Source organism: Phialemonium atrogriseum, assembly GCF_030411735.1.
Source record: "Phialemonium atrogriseum strain 8032-3 unplaced genomic scaffold QBC33scaffold_51, whole genome shotgun sequence".
Classification (NCBI taxonomy): domain Eukaryota; kingdom Fungi; phylum Ascomycota; class Sordariomycetes; order Cephalothecales; family Cephalothecaceae; genus Phialemonium; species Phialemonium atrogriseum.
In genome coordinates, this window is record NW_026848188.1 from 61,318 (window position 1) to 80,993 (window position 19,676).

The 19,676-nt window shown below is 56.8% G+C and overlaps 4 protein-coding genes across 4 annotated transcripts; 1 reads left to right on the plus strand and 3 right to left on the minus strand.

The window, feature by feature from the left end:
• Positions 1-480: 480 nt before the first annotated feature.
• QBC33DRAFT_316719 (uncharacterized protein) lies at positions 481-1,674 on the minus strand. Its single transcript, XM_060423543.1, has 4 exons — positions 1,664-1,674; positions 1,039-1,604; positions 878-981; positions 481-816 (listed from the first exon to the last, which is right to left on the minus strand). The coding sequence occupies exons 2-4, from the start codon at positions 1,457-1,459 to the stop codon at positions 544-546; spliced, it is 798 nt and encodes a 265-aa protein (XP_060278122.1). The 5' UTR covers positions 1,460-1,604; positions 1,664-1,674; the 3' UTR covers positions 481-543.
• Positions 1,675-9,626: 7,952 nt separating this feature from the next.
• On the plus strand, positions 9,627-9,824 carry QBC33DRAFT_434329 (uncharacterized protein; the record flags this gene model as incomplete). The annotated part of the gene is made up of 1 exon (XM_060424166.1): positions 9,627-9,824. A coding segment is annotated over one exon (198 nt), but the record flags the coding sequence as incomplete, so codon positions are not given.
• A 1,598-nt stretch (positions 9,825-11,422) lies between these two features.
• Positions 11,423-12,483, minus strand: QBC33DRAFT_564299 (uncharacterized protein; the record flags this gene model as incomplete). The annotated part of the gene is made up of 2 exons (XM_060430359.1): positions 11,423-11,756; positions 11,810-12,483. 2 exons carry the CDS (start codon positions 12,481-12,483, stop codon positions 11,423-11,425), a joined length of 1,008 nt encoding a protein of 335 aa, XP_060278124.1.
• A 1,006-nt stretch (positions 12,484-13,489) lies between these two features.
• On the minus strand, positions 13,490-14,791 carry QBC33DRAFT_564300 (glycosyl hydrolase family 61-domain-containing protein; the record flags this gene model as incomplete). The annotated part of the gene is made up of 5 exons (XM_060430360.1): positions 13,490-13,586; positions 13,670-13,902; positions 14,001-14,215; positions 14,319-14,434; positions 14,508-14,791. 5 exons carry the CDS (start codon positions 14,789-14,791, stop codon positions 13,490-13,492), a joined length of 945 nt encoding a protein of 314 aa, XP_060278125.1.
• Between the last annotated feature and the right edge of the window lie 4,885 nt (positions 14,792-19,676).

Sequence of the window (19,676 nt, forward strand, 5' to 3'; positions counted from 1 at the left end):
CGCCCCGCCCCCCCCCGCCCCCCCCCCCCCCGCCCCCCCCCCCCCCCCCCCCCCCCCCCCCCCCCCCCCCCCCCCCCCCCCCCCCCCCCCCCCCCCCCCCCCCAGAGGTTGAGATGCGATGGGTTGTTTTTCTTGAGAGGCAGAGCAGTAAGCGGTGGATGTGATAGTAGAGGGGGGGAGAGTTGGTGTGTGAGAGGGTGGAAGAGAGGAGAGGGATGGGCAATGGGACGAGGGCGACTAGATATGAGAAGATATATTCCGGGCCTCATTGTTCTTTTCGCAAAGCCGAATAATATCCCGGATACGAAGAGCCTATCTATCGCAGCAGTGGTTGATCCATGGGCACCTGCCATATCAACAAAAGAAGTAGACACAAACATAGCCGCAACAAAGTGTCATACAGCAGGGGCTAGGTAGAGACCTAACAACGCTCCAAGAGACCAACAACAATGCCATAGCTCCTCACGCCCCATGCAGAGAGATGCAACCACTCCCGACCCTACAAGCTACATGACTGTAAGACGACAGGATACAAACAGCACCTTAGGTGAAAGCCACGTTCCCAGGATCCAAGTAGGCCGGTGAGGTCAGGGAGGTCCTAGGTCCCAGGTTCCAGGCTCTAGGTTCCAGTTCCAGTTCCAGTTCCAGGTCCAGGAATCCAGGAATCCAGGCATCCAGGCATCCAGGTCCAGGCCCGGGTCGAGACAATCCCGTGGCTTCCACCCCCACGCCGCCACAGAAAAGAAAGCTACAAGACAGACAGGTACAAATCTTCGCAACCCCTACTCTAGCCTCGACAGGCTCTCTTGTCCTATTCTATCCCTAGGTGTTAGCTGCTGGTGCAGGATGGGTTTCGCCATGCAATCCACCTACCTACCTCTTCTCTTATCGTGGCTGCCATGTATTTGTCGGTTATGTCGCTGCTCGTGTGCTGTTGTCTGCTTCTCGGTCGTGATCCCTTGCCGCGGGCGGCTGTGCGGGCTGGGAAGGGCAGGGTTAGCTTGACTGGATGCTGGGATTGGGGGTCGACTGACTTACGAGGCGATGGCGCTGGAGGTGAGCCGCTGGTGCGAGTGGCATTGCCTTTCTCGACGGCGAGAGCTGTAGTCTTTGGCGTGACTGTTGCGAATGTTGTCTCCTTTTCCCTGCCGGGCCAATCGAGGAATATGTTGAGGTCGAGCCTGTCCATGTTGGTTGGATGGTTGGTGCCAGGGTTGATGGAAGGGTGCCGTGATGGAGATACCGAATGGTACTGATTGGTTGAGTTGTGGCAGGCGGATGAGAGAGAGAGACTTGAGATGTGAGGCGGAGATTGGGCGATGGTTTGGCGACGACAGGGTGGTGGTGGGTTGGGTTGTTGGTACTGGCTTTGCTTGTGGCTAGGCTGTTGTGGAATGGCGAGTTGGATACTGGTCTGGTCGGGATTGGGAGTGGGAGAGGGTTGGGAGCGGTCTAACATGTCGGGGTGCCCTGGTGCCCTGGTGGCGTGGTGGTGTTGATCTTGTGGGCTGTGCGAGGTGCGGATGGTTGTGGGAGCTGGAGTCGTCTTCTAATGTTGAGATTCGTGCTTGTTGGCATTTGTGGTTGGCACGGCGATGAAGGGACTGGGAATATTGTAAGCCTTGGTGCTGATGATGGGCATGGATATAGACATGGGCGTTACTAAAGAGCAAGACTTGTGGCTGCGTGGAAGGTTAGCAAGGGAGCGGCAGACCAGCTGGGACAAGAGAGGCATGCGCAGAAACTTACAGGGATGGTGCAAAGCGACCAACCGTACTCCCGTATTCATCTTTCCTTTGGTCGAGGAAGCGGAGGTGTTTGCTTGGGAAAGCCGTGGTTTCTGTGCTAGAAGCTGTGATGGTCAAGGTTAGAGGTGGGGGACGATGTAAGCGATGGGATGGTTGTTTCTGAGATGGGCGACGGAGATGGCATGGGCGATGGAGATGGCATGCTGAGCGGAGACCGAAGGGGAGGTGGTGATTTACAGGACGGAAGGTGGCTTGAATCTACGAAGATGGATGGCAGTGGGCATGCACAATGGCTGATCACAAGCATCAACCCCGGCTGGGGTCCGGGTCCGGGTCCGGGTCCGGGCCTAGGTCAAGTCCAGGTCCAGGTCCGAGTCAAGTCCGGATCCATTTCCAAGTCTAAAAGTCCGGCTGTCCATGGGCCCAACTAGGAGCGAAAAATTAACAAGGAGAAAAGGAACGCAAGCAACAAGACAATAGCAAGAGAATAACGGCAGCTTTGCCGGTTGAGAGACAAAGAGAATGGGTGCGTGCCAGTGTCAGGAGATTGAAAGCGGGAACCTTGATAATACAAGACTGTTAGAGGTTAATTAGCCGAGGCTAGACGGCAAGCTAGGTTCAATGGGAAGGGAAGGGCTACGTTTAAGTTGACAGAGAGTTGCCAAGCAAGCTTGAGCAATTGCGGATGGAAGTGCGAGGACACAGGATGGTGCTGGCAGCTGAACAGGTGGCGAGACCGACGAGTAGACATGGGAGTGCTGGAGATTAGCCGGCTATAAGTCAGAAGCAGGTCGGTGGAAATTGGGATGGAAAGGGAGTACTCCGCCGATGACGTGGTTTTGGGCAGAAGACGCCGGGAGAATGCCTTGGGGTGTTCTGACCTGGTTACCATCCGGCTGATGATGACAGTCAAGAGGAAACAGAACCCAAGACTTGTGACAGCGGCAAGGCTCTTCCAGCTGTTGATGCCCCTTGTGTGTGCTTGGCAATTGTATGGGCATCTCGGCGACGTAGCATATACTCCTTGGTGGAGCTGGTGTTGAGAGGCAGGACCAGCAAGTCATGCAGCAGACTGGGCATGATCATCGAGTGTGGTCCGGCACTGAGAAGGACTCGATGTATGACTGACGAGGTGTGTGAGGTAGAATGTATTGGCCGGTCGGAACGGCGCGGGAGGATGCAGGCGGCGCTGTGCAAGCTGGGCAGAGGATGGGATCCTAAGCAAGATTCGGAAGAAGATTCGGAGGAAGATTCGGAGGCTGGGTTTGTAGATGAGCACTCTGAACAGGGAACAAGAGTTAGCAATTGAATTAACCTGACTGTGTGGGAGACTTGCTTGGGATATCAACAGGCTTAGCCTGCGAAAACAACACAGGGTGGTGGCATTATTGCGAAATGGGGGCGGCAGGACCGAAGATGAGGGGTGACGAGGGGTGCTGCAAGAGATGCTCGGCAGACAGACCGGGGCAGACCGGGAGTCAACAATGCGGCCTTGACGGCGATGTAAAGCGGGTACCAACGGTAGGATGAGCCGAGACATGGCGAAAACCTAGATGATGAGGGCGGTGGCGGGGGTCTGGACAAGTCTAGACAAGGTGTGGTGGTGAGCCAAGCCAGGATGGTGAGAGGGAGGTTGTTATCAAGCAGGACGGCAAAGAGCGACTTGGGCTTGTAGATTCGAGACGAAGCGGCGGTGATGAGTGGCAGCGACGGACCTATTTAGGTTATTTCTACCAAGTTAATTAGCAGAGAAAGCAGGGCCATCGGGGATACTGATATACGTACAGTCGGCAGGTACGGAGGGGCTGGCCCAATTGTAGATCCCAGGAAGATGCCGAGGGCAAGCGAAGAGGAACGACGAGTTAGGCGGTGGTGGAATTGGCGATGCGAGGTGGTTGGGAAGTTGGAGGATGAGAGATGGAAGATGACGATGGGAGATGAAGACGGAAGATAGAAGACAGCGCAGGGCACAGAGGTTTGGTGGCCGGAAGAAACGAGGAAAGAGAAGATGAGGGAGAAACAACGAGACAAAGAGAGGGGGGGGAGGGAAATCCTCAATTCCAGAGCTGGGCGGCGCTGTTGGTGTCTTGTGTTTGTTCTTTTCCCAGGGAGCTTCGACCACTAAGATTGCTTGCCGAGAATCTCGGGCCTAGGTTTGGTGTTAGTTAGAAGGCATTAGCGTCGATCCCTTGCATATGTACGCAGCACTGCAAATAGATCAACGCTGGGAAGGAACACGGTTGGATTAAGCAGGGGATCTGCCTCTGCTTTCGGCGGTGGACCAGCCACTTCTTTCAGCTCCACCCCGGAATGGAAAATGGGGCGGGTTTTGGCTGGGATGACGGGATTTTGCTTGTACGAGACAATACATAGGTATTGTATTGTATTGTACATTCCCTCGCACTAACAGGTACTTGGCTACCCCGGCAAGCCTGCTTGGACTTGTCTATTTCCTCCGCCCCTTATCAATCGCCAGTGTCCCTCCCCTCTGTCATATATATGCCCAAGCCATTCGTCGTGTCGGTCAAGCAGACTTGACTTGGCTGCTAAGCAATGGCCTTTCAAGTGCCGGCCCTGCGACAAGGTATTGTTATCTCCGAAAAAGTCGTGGACAAAAGCCCTCCCCTACCTCAACCCAGGCTTCCTCTCCGAACTGACACGACCACTTACTGACGTTTGTCTAGCTAGATTTCCAAACACTGTGGCAGGCCATGGATCCCGAAGGCAGAGGCTGTTGAGAGAGGTTATACGGCTGTCTGCCCATGGGTCTGTGCCTGGTCTTATTCTTGGTTCTCCAACGTGCCCTCCCGACTCACCCCTCAACTCGCCCCCTTGCTGCCAATATCGCTGCCGATGTCGCTGTCAACACCACTGCAATGACGGAACATACACATACGATACACACATCTTCAGCGGTGTGGGATTCGGCTGTAGCTGCTGGCTTGGTTCTGCCGAAGGGGGACTGCATTTGGCTTGGGAACTTGCTGTCTCAGTCGTGGGATCGCACAAACGGGTTTCCGGGAATCCCGTCGGCAACCAGCCCTCTCGACGGCAAGGCATGCGGCCAGCGCACTAACTTGAGCTGATGTGTGGTGTTGGCTCCCGTGTCTTTGAGCCGGGCATTCCGGGGGCAGGAAACTGCCCTCTCCCAAGCTGCACTCTGGCAGGAAGCTCACTCTGTAGTGTTTGTCCCATCTCTTCTCCCACAAACGCTGGTGTTCCTCTCCTCCTGACCAGACTCCAGGTCAATCGCCGACCCTATTTCCAGGGTAGATGCTGCTATTCGCATCACCTTGTCTCTCGAGCTCAATCCATCGATCCATCAATCCCAAGAAGTTTTCTGGCTCCCAAGTCCTCGCCTATCCATTTCCCCTCAATGACATGGACACATCTCTCAACACGTTGCTTTGGAAGAGTGCCTTTCCTGACGGGTAACGGATACTGGCTTCCCGGCAGCGAGTGGGTCGACCTCGGTGTCTTGCAGCGCCATCACGCCATACCTCTGTCTCTCGCCGCTACCCATTTCTGCGTCTCGCATAGCTGGAACCGTTGCCTTGCTGGCATTGATGTCTTCTGCTGTGGCTTGCTCTGATGCGGGGTCCTTGCCATGGTCGAATAAATATCCTGGCTTGGCCTCTGCCTACTTCCCTCCATTCTTCTCCTTCTGCTCCCCCTCTCTCTCTCCACCTCTGGCTAGTCCTCCAGATCACCCTGCACATCCAACACTCTGCTCCGCCTTTGCAATCCAGCCGAGATGTCTACCCCGCGCCCAGAGACTCCGGGGCAGGAAGCAACGCACCCCCCCAAAACCTACCCAGCATCCTATCGGCAACGAGGGGCCTGATGAGGGCATTCCTGCTTGGTTGAGACTTGCCCAGCAGACACCCCCAGCCACAGCCTACAAGCTCTTTGACCACGGGGCGGCCAAGGGAGGCGTGAAGGAATATGACGACGACGATGACGATGACGACGAGGACGACGAATTCCCCACCCTCGAGGAGTTACCAGCCAAGCGCAAGCATGCGGGTGACTCGTCTTCCGACGGGCCGCGGGGGAAAATGGCTAAGGGGTTGTCTCCTATGTCTTGCATCCTTTTTGCGGTTTGTTGTCTGCTCTCTTACCTTCCCTCTCTCTACTTAATCCCAGAACAACCCAGCTAACTAGAACCCCGCCCAGCCACAGGAAATTCCAGCCAGCCCGCCTCGACCGCCCGCCAACGCCCCAGCCCACGACCCGATACGACGTCGTGGAATGTCTCCTCGACACCATCTCCCAGAAGATAGAGTGGCTCCATGGGACGGGGGCCGCGCGCCGGCGCGCCGTGCTGACCAGCTTCTGCAGAGTGGTTAAACTTGGCCCCGAGAAGGTGCACTGGCTCTTTGGGGAATTCTGCAAGGTTCATAAGATAATCGTGCGGGGGAGGGATATTCTATCTTGGGAGGCGCGCGAGGGTGGTGTACCAGAGTGAGGGTCATGGCCCCTTGTAAGTTCCACATTTCTGCGTCTCTTTTCCAGTTCCAGTCATTGCCTACCTCGGCTAGTCCTGATAATGGTGGTGTTGTGCTTCGGTACCATCTTTGCAGGCACGAGGTTGAAATGGCTGGCGCACATTGCATTTATTTCGGGGACTGGTCTCACAGATTGCCGGGAGAATCGAGACCGTCCCTAGTCACAGATTCAGGTAGCCAGCATAGCCAACCACTGCTCAATCCTAAACCGACGCACCGAAGCACCCGTGATGCACACCTCCGTCCCTTCCCGTCCCACCTCCCCTCCCACCTCCCCATCTCGACCCACAATCTCTCAAAACAGATCCTCCCAAACGGCATGGCACTGCCCATCAACATACTGCTTCCGCGCAACCCTCTCAGCCCTCGCAACACCAACCTCCCTCACCACCACCAAGGCAAACCTCCCCACCGTCCTCCCCGCCGCCTTCCCAGCCGCCCTCCCCGCCTCCTCCATGCCAGGCAGAAACCCATCAAGGTACAGCAACCCAGCCTCCCCGTCGCCAAGCCGAGTGCGTCAAGGCGTGCAACACCGCCGCCCTCCTAGCCCGATCATCGGGATGCCACCCCACAGCCGCCGCTGTACGAAACCGCCAGCACGTTGCGCCGCACGTCATCGCCCCAGCCCGTCTTCAGTCCCGCTGCCGTCGTCGTGTTGTGATCATAGTAGTCCAACCACACCGCAGCAACGATTTGCCGAGCCTCCGAACCTGTCCGGATGTATGCGGGGGAGTGGGAGTTAGAGGCGCGAAAGGGGGTTGGCACAGCAAAGGGTCCCGACGCTGACTTGGGGATGCTTGGGGTTGTTGGACGGAGCATGTACATGGCTGTGCAAATCTTCCTGTGGGATTGCGCGGCTGGTGCTAGGGTGGTTGCTGGTTTGGGGTGCCTTGTTTGGTCATAGCTATGGTGCCTGGGACTATCCACGAGAGGGTTGGCAGCGTTGGGCTAAGGAATATAGAGAGGAGGAGGAGGACAAGCAGTGGGATGGCGCTGAGCATTGCTAGCTTCTTGCCTTGGTGCTTGAGACGCTGCTTCGAGACTTGGGGTGGCTGGCTTAGGGGCTTTGCGGAGAGCATGACGTGGACCTTGGTTTTGGTCTTGCCGGTTGGGCTGACCGGGTCTTCTTCCGCAGGCGATGTGGGCTTTTTCTCGTTCGCATTTCCACGTGTCGCCACACCACGCTGAGCTTGCAATATCATCATCATTGGTCAGCCCTTTCTGGCATTCCCTCCCACTCTCCATCTCCCAACGATGGCCACCGACGAGGACGCCGCCTGCCGGCCAAGCACGTCGTCCTTCCGTCCAAATAGACGAGGGTCCAAGCACAGCGAAGCGAGTCGTCGGCCCCAAGCAAAGCCACGCAAAACCAGCCCTCAGACAGCGGCAGAGGCTCCATTTCCAGCACCCCGACTCGCTCAACCGCACGGTTCCGACCAAGGAAGAGTAATCGCCGGGCCGACGGATCGCAGCTGCCACCCTCAGCGTCGTCCTGCGTGTCTGTCTCAGCTGCAGCCGAGCCGGGACGCCGTGACGGCATACGGGAAGAGGAAGAGGGGCAGCAATCACTAGTACCGGAGCAGCTGCTCTGGATCCCCGGCAGCTACAGCTTCTTGGACGACGGCGAAGAGAGCGGAACCAAGCCCCCGAGGTTGCCGTCGAACCCCCAGGCACGTGTTTGGGGAAGCGGGAGGAACAGCAGACGTCAAGCGTTGTCGTCGGCCTCAACAAGACCGCCGAACAGGTTGGAACCCCAATCACAACCCCAGCTATGCCCTCGTGGGGAGGCACGGGGATGGCCGGGCCCAACTGCCCGCAGCTCAACCACGAAGCGCTGCAGCAGCACTAGAAGACAAACAACAGCACCTTCAACGAAAACACCGTGTCCATCATCGCAGGCTTCTCAGGCCTACTAGCCGTAGCATCCGCCATCTTTGTCGTGTGGCGCATCGGCACCGACATGCAAGCCGCCATCGACCGCGTCACCGGCATGCCGGCGCCGCCCTGGCCTTCGGCGACGCCTGCAGGACCGCCTGGGACTGGGTCCAGGCGGGTTATCAACGACGACGCCGTCGCTTGCCTCCGCCACAACAGCAGCTCGGTTCACCGCGATGGAGACAAGGCGCACGCCCAGGCCCCCCTCATCGCCATCCCTAGATTAGCAGGCGACAAATCCTACCTCAAGGCACAAGTCGACGTCTCCTCGCGTCGGCACAACCCGGATTATGTCGCCGCCGCCTACGTCCACATGGCCCGCGTACGAGCACGACACGGCGGAGTCGTGGGGTCGAGACCTCGCCGCCGCGCGCCAGCATCCTGGTAGACCTTGACGCTGGGCAGCTGGCCTTGGCGCTAGAGACGGCGGAGCAGGCGTGGGAGGGTTTCAGGGGGAGGGGGGGGGGGGGGAGGGAGGCTGGCTGATGGGTTGAGGGCGTCGATACTTGGCGGGGGAGGCGGGGGAGAAGAAGAGGAGTGTTGCGGGGGTCAGTGGGCGGAGGAGGTGCTTGCGGGGCTGCGTTGGAGGGTGAAGGAGGAGGCGCCTTAGGACGCTAGGGGCGCTGTTGAGGGCAGGGGCGGGGGCGGGCTGGCGGTTGATCTGCTCAATTTGCAGCTTAAGGGCGAGATGCTATTCGATTGGGCCTCTGAAGTTGCTGCCGACTGGCCGGCTATGTGTCTCTGCGTCTGCATCGCCGATGAGATGACTTGGATCAACAGCTCTGCCCGGGAGGTTGCTGGGTGCAAGCGCAAGGGGCACTGGTGGGCCTTCAAGAGAGGCTCGCATGGGGAGAATGAGCATTGCAGTGTGGCCCTGGGACAACGGGTGGAAGCGTGGATCGGCAGAATAAAAGCCATCGCCCCCCCCTCCCCTTCCCCTCAGTCCACAATGTGTAATAGTCAGATTAGTCTCTAGGGCAACCGTTTCATTCTACAGTCACTATCTCGTCTCGCCTTCCCTAGCTCTCTCTCATTCCTTTAAGTTGCCTTGTGTGTAGGGAAAGACCTGATTCCTACTGGCAAAGAAGCCGAAGCAGGTGGGATTTCGACTCCCATCCATGCTACACCCTAGCACAAGTGAGGAAAGGACGTGTTGTTGTCAACCTACAATTACTAAACAACGTTGTTGTTCCAAATGTCTTCTACCTGCTTCTGGACCAAACAGAAATCATGGGCTGTGGCTGGAAAGAGCTTTTTCTTAACCTTTGACAGACCTGGATTTTTCACCGGCGTTCAATTTATCTTGCCACCAAAACAAGATGCTCGTCATCAGCCCCATTTGCCTTAAGCAATCCAACGTTGTGCTTATAGAGTTCCGTAACTCCCCAGCATTTGCATAATGCTATGTGAACCGCCGCTTCTTCCAGCACCACGCTATATCAACAACATCATAGTCTTCAGCAACACTTTGGACAAGCATCTCAAGTATTTGGAAACAGTGCGTAAGATCCTACAAGACAACCGGATTCACACTACCGCCGAAGGAATTGCAAAAACCAACAACTGCATCAAGGCTTTCCAGAAGATAAAGATGCCGGAAACCCTCTCGGATCTGGAAACGTACCTCGGAATGACCGGCTGGTCGGCGCGAAGAATGAGGGAAAGGTTTCTGTCAGAGACACCAAGGACCTGCAGGACAGGTCCGGCGCAAGTTCTAGGCGGCGGCAATGTAGATATCAAGGTGCGTAGTAGTTAAGGTTGATAGTACTATGTCTTGGAAAGCATTCGACAAATGCCCAATTGTAGACGACCCGGGTTGAGCCGGCCCCAGCCTCGGCCCCGGCCCCAGGCGCGCGGCGACAAGAATGCCTGTCAATTGCTGGCTTCCTTGATCCAAGAGAGGTTTGCCAGCTTGGTATATCCTAGATCCTTTGCTACAGGTTCTCCTCTCAATCCAAACATCCCCGGGTTCTCCCAGGAGCGTTGTAGGAAGACGTGCGAATCGAAATATCCAAAACCGGGGAAGTTGAAATACATACGCTAAGCCGAAATACTCCCGCAAAATGAGATACTCACGCAAAAAACACTCACTCAAAGTCAAAGAAAACCACATAGATATGTCAATACGACTCAATCAGAGCACACACTTTAATCAAGCATGCATATGTGACTAGCCAAGCACATCTTTGGCGCAGCGACTGATCAGACAGCCAAAGTCTTGCCCAAGAGGTTGACGTTTTGATCAGAGTCATGCGTCTTACAATCTTGTCCTTGCGCGAGGAGGCGCTGGGACCCGCCCTGGGGTTAAAGAATCGCAGTGCAAATCCAAAGAATCGGGCTGCAGATTCCAGGTTGAGTAGAAAACCCGGCTGCAATTGGCCGACCGAAAATGGCCATTTCTGACCGGAAAACGGCAATTCCGACCAGAAATTCCCGGCGAGAAATTCCGCTGGGAAATAGGGTTTTCCGCTGGAAACCTCGCAGTTGCCGGCGGAAAAGACCCCTTCCGACCAGAAGATCGGCGCAACCCAACAATGTGTGCTGGGAAACAACAGACCAGTCCTGATGATAATTGGCTATCTCTTGCGCAGGTCTCTCATACGTCCAAGATTGAGATCAGAACCGTCATCTAGACAACCACTCTACAACCGTCATCATCGTTCGCAATAATCAAGGCAGGAGGAGTCTTAGAAACATGCAATAACACTTAACTTACCCATTCCAATCATATGATACAGTCAGGGTGGTCTTGGATCTCACCCCCTTGTCTTCGCAGTACTGGCTAGGACAGGACAGGTTGGAATGCATCGACTTGCTCCACTCCTCCCACGCCCATCCCACCCCATCACCAGCCTCTCGTCTCGCGACATACACAGCCCAGTCCCTCTCCAGCTCCACGCCCATGGCCGCGCCGCATTCACACCCTCCCCACCCCAAACAGCCCATGCCGCAACCGTCCCTCCCACAGCCGCGACGAAGTGCCTAGCGTGTGGTGGTGCAGTGCGCAACCCGCCGCCCGCGTCGCGGCGCACTGCTTGGCCCGGTCATGGCGCAGGGAGTCGGGAGGGGGGGCGTCGATGTGAGAAGGAGCCTGCGCTAGAGGAGGGGGGGTGCGAGGGACTGAGTGGGGGCTGCTGGGGTGGTGGCGATTGTCTTGGGGGGGGGGGGGGCAGGTTAGTCTTGCTGGGAAGAGAGAGAGAAACGAACAGACAGGACCGGGAGACTCACCACTCAGTCGTCAGGACGCACGCTGGGTGGTACATTGAGAAGTACAGCCACAGGGCCAGTGCCATGTCGCTGAAACAGCAATCGGGCCGGCGTAGTCGAGCACGGTATCGGCGACGGCAGCCTGGACCGGGCGCGCGAGCTGCGGCGCGGACCAATGACCCTCGACGGGGCGCACGTCGGCTCGGCCACGGCGACCGGAAGAAGTGCCAGGCGTCGTCGTTGTCGCAAGCCCCCAGCCGCTCCGCCGCACCCGTCGGCCGTCGCGAGTATCCACCGGTGCGCCGACTCGCTCGGGCGCGTCACGGCTCGCTCGGCGGCATGCGTATGGTTCGAGGTGCTCCGGTGTGCTCCACTCTCGCACGACGGCGACCAAACCCCGGGTATACACACGTCAGGGCTGTAGTCGTCACTGTTCTGGTCGGAAGCAGCGTGTCGCAGTGGCGCAGCTCGTCGAGGCTTGTCTCGAGGGCGAGGGCGCGGGTGGCAGCGTCGGCAAGGGAAGGTAACGCAAACTGGCAAGCATCTCGGCTATGTCTGCGTGGGCGCTGGCCATGGCCACGACGGCCAGGTGGGGGCTGAATACGGCGGTCAAGGGAGTCACGGTCGGGACTGGGACAGCGGCTGGGGTCGGCGGAGGCACGGCGGCACGCCAGGCTGTGGCGGCCAGGTTGTGATGGCTCATAGGAGCAACCAGGTGAGCCACGTCGAGGCGGCGTGGCGGAGTAGGTGCGGGGCGGCGACGGAGCGTGGCTTGAGGTTAATGGTGCCGGCGTCGAGGGCGCTGCAGGGGAGCTCCGGGCGGGCTGGTCGGCGGGCGAGTCGACGCCGATCTTGTTGGCGTTGCCGCCACAGTGCAGCGCCACGGGGTTGTCGGCGGCCCAGTCGTGGAAGCAGAGCTCGAGTTGCTGGACGCGCGGGGGGCTGTTGTCGCCAGCGTGCCGGTACTGGGCCGACAGGCGGAGCACGTTGACGTTGTCACCAGCGGCTTCAAGCTTGTCGTCGGACAGATCGCCGGGGTCACTGGCATGGGCGTGGGCGTGGGCGCCGTTGGCTAGGGAAGCCATGCTTGGTAAGACAATACGGCAGGGAGAGCTAGAGAGTTGGAGATGACAGAGCAGCGCAGAGACAACAGGCTAGCCACTAGAGACATGCAGCTAAGACAGAGACATGACAGAGCCGGAGGAGGGAGTAGAGACGAGTAGGGGAGGCAGGTGTGAGAGAATGGTCGTTTTCACTGGCGTTAAGATGCACTGCAAATGCGTAATGATAAGTAGCAATTGGGGAATTAGGGATGAGGAAGCGACAAGAGACAGCGACAAGAGACAGCGAAAAGAGGGAGACAAAAGAGAGAGAACCGACAAGAGACTCGGCGTGGCTGAGGGGCCCTCCCTGGCCTAACCTGCGCCATTTCTTTATCCATCCCATCGCAGTTGTGTGTGCTTGAGACTGCAAACAATGTTGCTCCAACAGCTAGCGCTGAATGCGCTGGAAACGTGCGTTGCTAGAATGAACCCCCCTCCCCGCAGTACGTGCAGCAATCTGGCTAGTCGCGTTCTTTTCTCTCCCCTCTCTCTTCCATCTCCCCCTGCCATAGTGGTACTAACGGTACTAATTACCGTCTTGTCACCAAAGTGAGAAAGGAGATGGGGGGTTTGTAGGAGGTTAGTGGACATGTCTGTTGCCTAGAGGCTAGACCATCCTTGAGTAGTAGACTGCGGCATCCCTGACAGATTCGATGAGGCATCTATCTACCTGCAGGCCCTGCCAGTCCCAAGCTAGTCCCAGACCATATCCTGCAAAATGATACGCCCTCCTCGGTGCAGTTCGATTCTCGACGTCGCGCAACTCGGGCTGGGACTCATCCCGGTATTGGACTCGGCAGCAATGTTAAGTGACGATCGGAGTGCTACATCCCCAATCAGGGCAAGCCGATATATACTGTCAAGGTATAAACTATGTGCAGCGAAACCAAGCAGCGAGTCCAAGAGCCTGCCTTCTTCTAACCACCCTCCACATCTCTCCTTCCTCCCAACCCACTTATACAAACAGTGCTAACCACCTCTGGTGATTCTACAGACATTGGCTGTACCACTCGTTGCTCACTTTGCAGGTCGATCCGCTAGCACACGTCTTGCAGCCGGTGTAGCCGCTACCGCCACATTGACCCCTATAACACGCAACGGTCAGTCATTCCATCACATCAAACACTTGGGTAAGGAAGGGGTTGTAGCTCTGGACAGAAAGACATACCACATTGCGACAGTGCAACCCGAGGGCGCAGACGAGGTCGTGGTAGGCGGACGGGTAGTGGTCACCATAGTGGTGGTGGGCTTAGTGGTGGTCGTGGTCGTAGGCTTGGCAGTGGTCGTGGGCTTAGCCGTGGTCGTGGGCTGGCCTGGGTTGCCACCGCCGCCGTTGTCGTTGCCGCTGCAGGTGAAGACGGGGGGGCCGGGGATGGTGTAGCTGTTGAAGTTGGAGTAGATCTAATGGTATGGCAATTACCGTTCATTTTAGTCTTGTTGCTGCTGGTTTGGAAAACGAAAGAGGGGGGAAAGGAAGGAGGGTTATATATATATCTCACGTTGACGGTGTAGCCCGGGTCGGTAGCCTTGAAAGCTCCCGGGATGGAAACGGTTGCGGGGTTGGCATTGCCGCCGCCGGTGACGGTGATCTGGGCGCACTCGATGTAGAACTGCGGGATGCCCGCCGGCCAGGGGTTGTGGATGGCGAGCTGCTGGATGCGAAGCAGGTAGTTACCCGGGGCGATGCAGCTGGGGATCGTGGCGGTGTAGGTGCCTGGAAATCGGATCGGTTAGGGGTCGAGATATAGGGAAAAGGGGGGGGGGGGGGTTGGAGGGGGGAGGTGATCGGGGGTAGTAAACTGGAGACTAGAACGTACTCGCTAGGTTCCAGGTCGCCGAGCCGCCGCTAAAGGTCGGGCCCCAGTCCTTGATCTTGAACCAGCCGCCGCTGCCGTCATAGTCGGACGCCGCACCAGGGGCTTTGGACATGTAACTGAGTTCTCATTGTCAGTGATCGGCGGGGACTCGCTTAGCACGTGTCGCTCGCGGATGAATATACTACTCACATAGAGGTCGGGCCCTGGTGGTAAACTTCTACGTCGGAGGTGAAGCTGAAGGATTCGCCGGCCCCGATGGTGACGGTGGCCGTGCCGACGCCACTCGCGCCCTCGTTGCAGCGGAGGTCGTTGGACGCCAGGTCGATGACGGGGGAGTTGTAGTTGGAGTTCTTGCGGATGTACTGGAACACTCCGTGCTTCACGCCGCCCGTCGTCAACTGCTGGAAGATGTAGTGGGCCGACGCATCGCCGACGGCCAGCGCGAGGGCGGCTACACTGAAGAGACCCTTCATCGTGTGTGATGTGGATTGCCGGAGGGGCTGTTGGCTGTTGGCTTTTCTCAATGGTCTTGGGGCAGCTTTTGCTCTGGTGTTGCGGCTGGTTCAGAACGACGAGGAAGAGCTGATGGAAGGAGGGGAGCGCCTTGGCCTCCTCTTAGACATAATCGGCTTGCCCAAAGTCCCTCTTGACCCCCCGTGAAGCTCCGGGCCCAACTTGGGCAGGTTGCACTTGTGTGCGGTCGTGTGTGTTGGATTGGTAGGTGCGGTCAGCTGGGCGGCGGGGCATTGCAACGGTAGGGGTCCATAAACCCGGAAATCCGACGGACATCTCCCGTCCGGAATTCCCAAATCGGGCAAGGAACGCCCACCTGATAACCCGGTTTCGTGAAATGGAACAACGCTATCCTACCCTGGCCCAGCGATTTGATCTCCGGGGGGTTAGTGCCTTTTTGGTTCCCTGGTCAATAATCTCAAGTCGACGAGAGTGAGCCCGGAAAGCTGCCGTAGGGGTGTGGGTTGACATCCCTACGCTAATATACAAAACGTGGGCAGCTTGTCTAAAAGGTACGTCAGTGGCGGAGAGTTTAAGCAATTAACATGCATGATGGGTAGGTAATTAAACTCAAGGTGGGGCGAGGATGCTTCTGGGACCGTTGGGTCGAGATTCACGTCTCTCCCGTTTGTCGCACAATTTGCGCTCGCCGCGGTGGAAGGACTCGAGAGCCCCGCGAATTCCTGGATATCTAGTTGATGCTGTCGATGGCTCCTTAGATGCGCCAGAGACTTTGCGTATTAAATTCAGTGTACCATTGATGGTGGCCGACGCTGCCGACAGCCCCGTCGGTCCGTCGACAGGCTAGGCACTCCCCCAACCCACACCGGAGCAACCCCACACCAAGACGGCAATGGACCAAACCCTGCACCATAACAGACCCCAACCTGCCGCAGCGGCAGCACCAGAAGCTGAAGCCAATCCGCTAATGTCTGCCGCGGCCCCGCTCACAGAGGCGAACCTCCGGCAGCTGGACCGGACCTGGGTGCAGGACAACGGCGGGGCGGGTCCGGGAGCGAGGACGGCTCAGCATCCGTGTCTGACGAGGAGTTTGTTGCCTGGTGGGAGTGGTATCAGGAGAGGCACGACAAGCAGGTTAGGAAGGGGCTGGGGGCTGGGACTAGATGGCGTTGACAGGGTGGGAGGAGCAAGCAAGTAGCCTTGACGACTAGATAGCATGCCTGCATCTCAGCACTTCCCGCCGGCCAACTCGGTCCCGCCGCGCCTCGCCCTGCAAGCCCACAGCGTTCCTATAATGGCTGCCTTCGATGCCTCCGCCTTGAACATGCACGTCTCCTTCGTTGGGGTTGCGCCGATCTTCTGGTCGGAACGGGTCAGTTTTCCGCCGGCAACTGCGAGATTTCTGGCGGAAAAGCCGATTTCCCAGTGGAATTTCTCGCCGGGAATTTCTGGTTGGAATTGCCCAGGTTTTGCCGTTTTCCGGTCGGAATTGGCCTAAATCGGCCTAGCTTATTTTCCGCCTGGAAATTCAAGCCAATCAACCGCCCTGCACTGCGATTAGTCTTCCTATTTGCACTGCGATTCTTTTTAGATCGCACTGCAGAAAATCGCACTGCAAAAATCCACTCCACTACCTCACCAAAACGCCACCATTTCCAACCAGAAAAGGCAGACAGGCAACGCTAGGCATAACTTGGAAAAACCGCATTGCGATTCTTTGAGGGTTAAGGTTACTGAAGTGCGCCTCAATCCCTACTAGATTTGCACTGCGATTCTTTAAACCTTGGGGAAGGTCAAACCCTGGATACCTTCCTACCCTGTCGGGTAAAACCTGGGATTTCCCACAGCAGCTGAGACTACTAGGCACAATGTCGTCGAGGTCCCGTTCGCGTGAGGGACAGCATGGAGGGGTACACGGATGTCCAACCACCACCACCACCACGACGAGACTGGCTTGGCAACCCTAGCCCCAAGCCCTACCGAGTCTGTCGGCTGCCACCTCTATAGCAACCACTGGCACTACGAGGGGGTCCGACCTCCACCCTGGACTCCCCCGCGGTCGGTAGCACCAACTAGACTTTGGCGACCAAGACAGCCAGCTCCGCGACCTCACCAACTCTGCATCTAGAGGGGGCAAGACCAAGGAGCAGCAAGATCACACACACCTTATGCGCATCATCAAGGCATGCTATTCCTGCCAGCAAAAGAAGATCTGCCAAAAACGCACCTTTGCGACATAATCGTCGTCTCCAAGATGATTAGCAGCGTCATTAGCATCTCCTCTGGCAAGGAGTTCAACCAGGTAAAAGGCATACTTGCTTTTATATCTGTCAGCCTCAAGGTTTGACTTGACCTTGACAAGAGTGGCGAACATACCATAGCCCAGCTTGTTGCTGTGTTTGGACGCCGTTATTATGCACCGATTTGCCTGTACCAGGCAAAACCAAGATAACAGTTGTACCGCCAGCGCGCCTCGGCCAGCGCCAAGTCCGCCGACGTCGAGGAGAGAGACGGCTGCCGCGGACCCGAACTGCTTGCTGCGGCTGCTGCCTCTTTGGCGGTGATTGTTGTTGTCGAGCAAGTAGTCCTTGTTTCTCAGCTATCTCGCTGTCCTCGCCATCATTGTCAGTCTTGTGTCAATTCGTCGTCGTTGTAGCCCTAGGAGCCGGCTTTGCTTCTGTCTTTTGCACTGCTGCGTCTTGTCGGGAGCAAAGAAACTTGCTTGAGGACTTGGTTGGTTTCCTTGTCCCTGGGACATTCCCGAGAATGGTGCCATTTGCAGTTGCACCGATGGCGCCCCTTGGTCCTAGCAACAAGGTTACTATTGTCTCCTTCAAGCATGGGGCCCCACCGGGTTGCTTGATAGTCAAGCCCAAAAGGAGTTTCTTACCAGCCTTGAGCTTGCGGTCCTTCATGCTCTAGTGTGCGCGTTCAAAGATCATATAAGCCTGGCTTGGGTGTGGGTGGGGTCTGGGATAGGGCTTGGGGTCCGGGGTGGCACATCCATGGTGGTATCCGCCTCCGCGAGAAGCACCCATCACAGAAGCTGTCTCCCAAACGCGGCTGATGCCTGGAACCCGGTGGGGCCCAAGCATGGGTTCTATTAGGTACAAATCAATACAGCGAGGCAGTCGCCTGATCTCAGAATTCCAAGCCAAGCGTGCCTTCCCTCTCTTCCACAGCTTGTCCGTGGCTCTCGGCTGACCTCTTGGTAGGGCTAGCATAGTGATGCAACTGTTTTTCTTCAAGAGTTTCCATTGCTTCTCGCAGACTAAACGCCTGATTCCCTCCGCGGCTAGACTTGCCTGTCACCATGGAATCGTCAAGCATCGGTTTGTTCAACTAGCAAAGCCACATTTGACTCCAGCGGTGGGAAGACAACGGGGTTCCTTCTCATGATCCACATAATAATCTCCTCGAGCATACACATACATACACACACCCCCCACAGAGACTTAGCTTCTTGAGCCATCTGGGAGAGGAGATGCATACAGGCTTTGTACTTAAGAGGTACTTTGCAATAGGTGGGCCTCCCAAAGATGGTCAGACGTCAATGCTTGTAAGGCGTGGCAAGTCGCAGGTACAGAGGTGATATCGACCGAAGAAAGGTAGGAGAGGGTGGTGTTGCCATTCGTTCAAACGCCGTCACGCATCGCCGTTATACTAGGTATATCCTTGGCACTGCGACTGCCAATGACCAAGCCGGTTCGCATCCTGAACAACCCTGCCACTCCCACCGATCTTCTCAGGATATAGCCATACCGCAAACAACGTCACACCCTCCAGCTCATACTCACCCCCGCTGTCCTGTCCCCAGGACCCCAAACTGTGACTCATACGAAAAACGCTCAGCTATGAAGCGATGATACAAGGTCGCATTCTCTTCAGGCCGCTTCCTCGGACGTGGTTGAGCCTCCCCTTGTTCGCGACGAATTTCCAAAATCACAACAGGTTTAGGTCCTTACGCGTCAAAGCCCGAAGGCCTTGCGGGCCGGATATTTGACGCAGCATCACGTCTTCTCAGGGAATTGAAGAGCCTTAGTGGGAAGTCGAGAGGAACTGTCGGGGCAGCGTGAGAGGTCAAGGGGGTGGCTAAGGTGAACATGCTTGGGGACAAGCTCGAACACCCACCCCCAAACGCATTCCTCCTCTTCTCTCCACCATCGCGCCCCCCCGGCACGTCCCGGGGACCCGGAGAGCACCAACTCCCAGCCCGACAAGTACAACAACCACCCTCGGACGGAGGGGTTCTGCGCCTTGGTCAGAGTGATAATCCCGTGCTGATATAAATAAGTCAACCCTTTTTAGCTCCTTCCTCTGCTACCCCATGTGTGAAATGCCGATAGACAAGGATATAGACATGGCTCCGGCGCTTGCCTAGAGGTGGTCTATCCACAAAGGCGGGTGTGAGACGATAGAATAGGCATGGAATTACCCGTCCCGTTGACGACGTTCTAGTACTGTCTTGTCTAACTTAATATGAGCGACATGCAAGCCATCCGGAAAGATCTCTCTCCGCACTACAAAGCCTCTTGCCTCAGCCTGCTTTGCATAGACCTCGACATGTCTCTAGTCAACCATGACGTCCTTGGCGACGTGGATGGAAGCCTGCTTTGTTTCCTGGTTATCCTCGAGATTATTTGTGGAATATCCAAGTTGCCTATAGGCCGACAAGATTTGCTTACAGAGGAACACCCGCCCGAGAAGCCTGGGTCCTCGACACCAGCAACCTCGCCAACCTCGAGTAGCGAGACTGGCTTATCTATTTTGTGGCGGGGGGGGGGGGGGGACAATATAATCAGATTAAGTAAATTCAAAACTTTTTACGATTTCCTCCTAAAAACAAATGAAAGTTTCCAACTTAAGGGTATGGCTGCCGACTCC

Excerpts from the sequence above, each read along its gene's own strand:
- QBC33DRAFT_316719 (XM_060423543.1), bottom strand. The coding sequence starts at position 1,459 with ATGTTAGACCGCTCCCAACCCTCTCCCACTCCCAATCCCGACCAGACC. Across the intron at positions 982-1,038 it reads ACCTCCAGCGCCATCGCCTC|CCCGCACAGCCGCCCGCGGC; the intron begins GTAAGTCAGTCG and ends TGCCCTTCCCAG. Across the intron at positions 817-877 it reads CAGCCACGATAAGAGAAGAG|AATAGGACAAGAGAGCCTGT; the intron begins GTAGGTAGGTGG and ends ACCTAGGGATAG.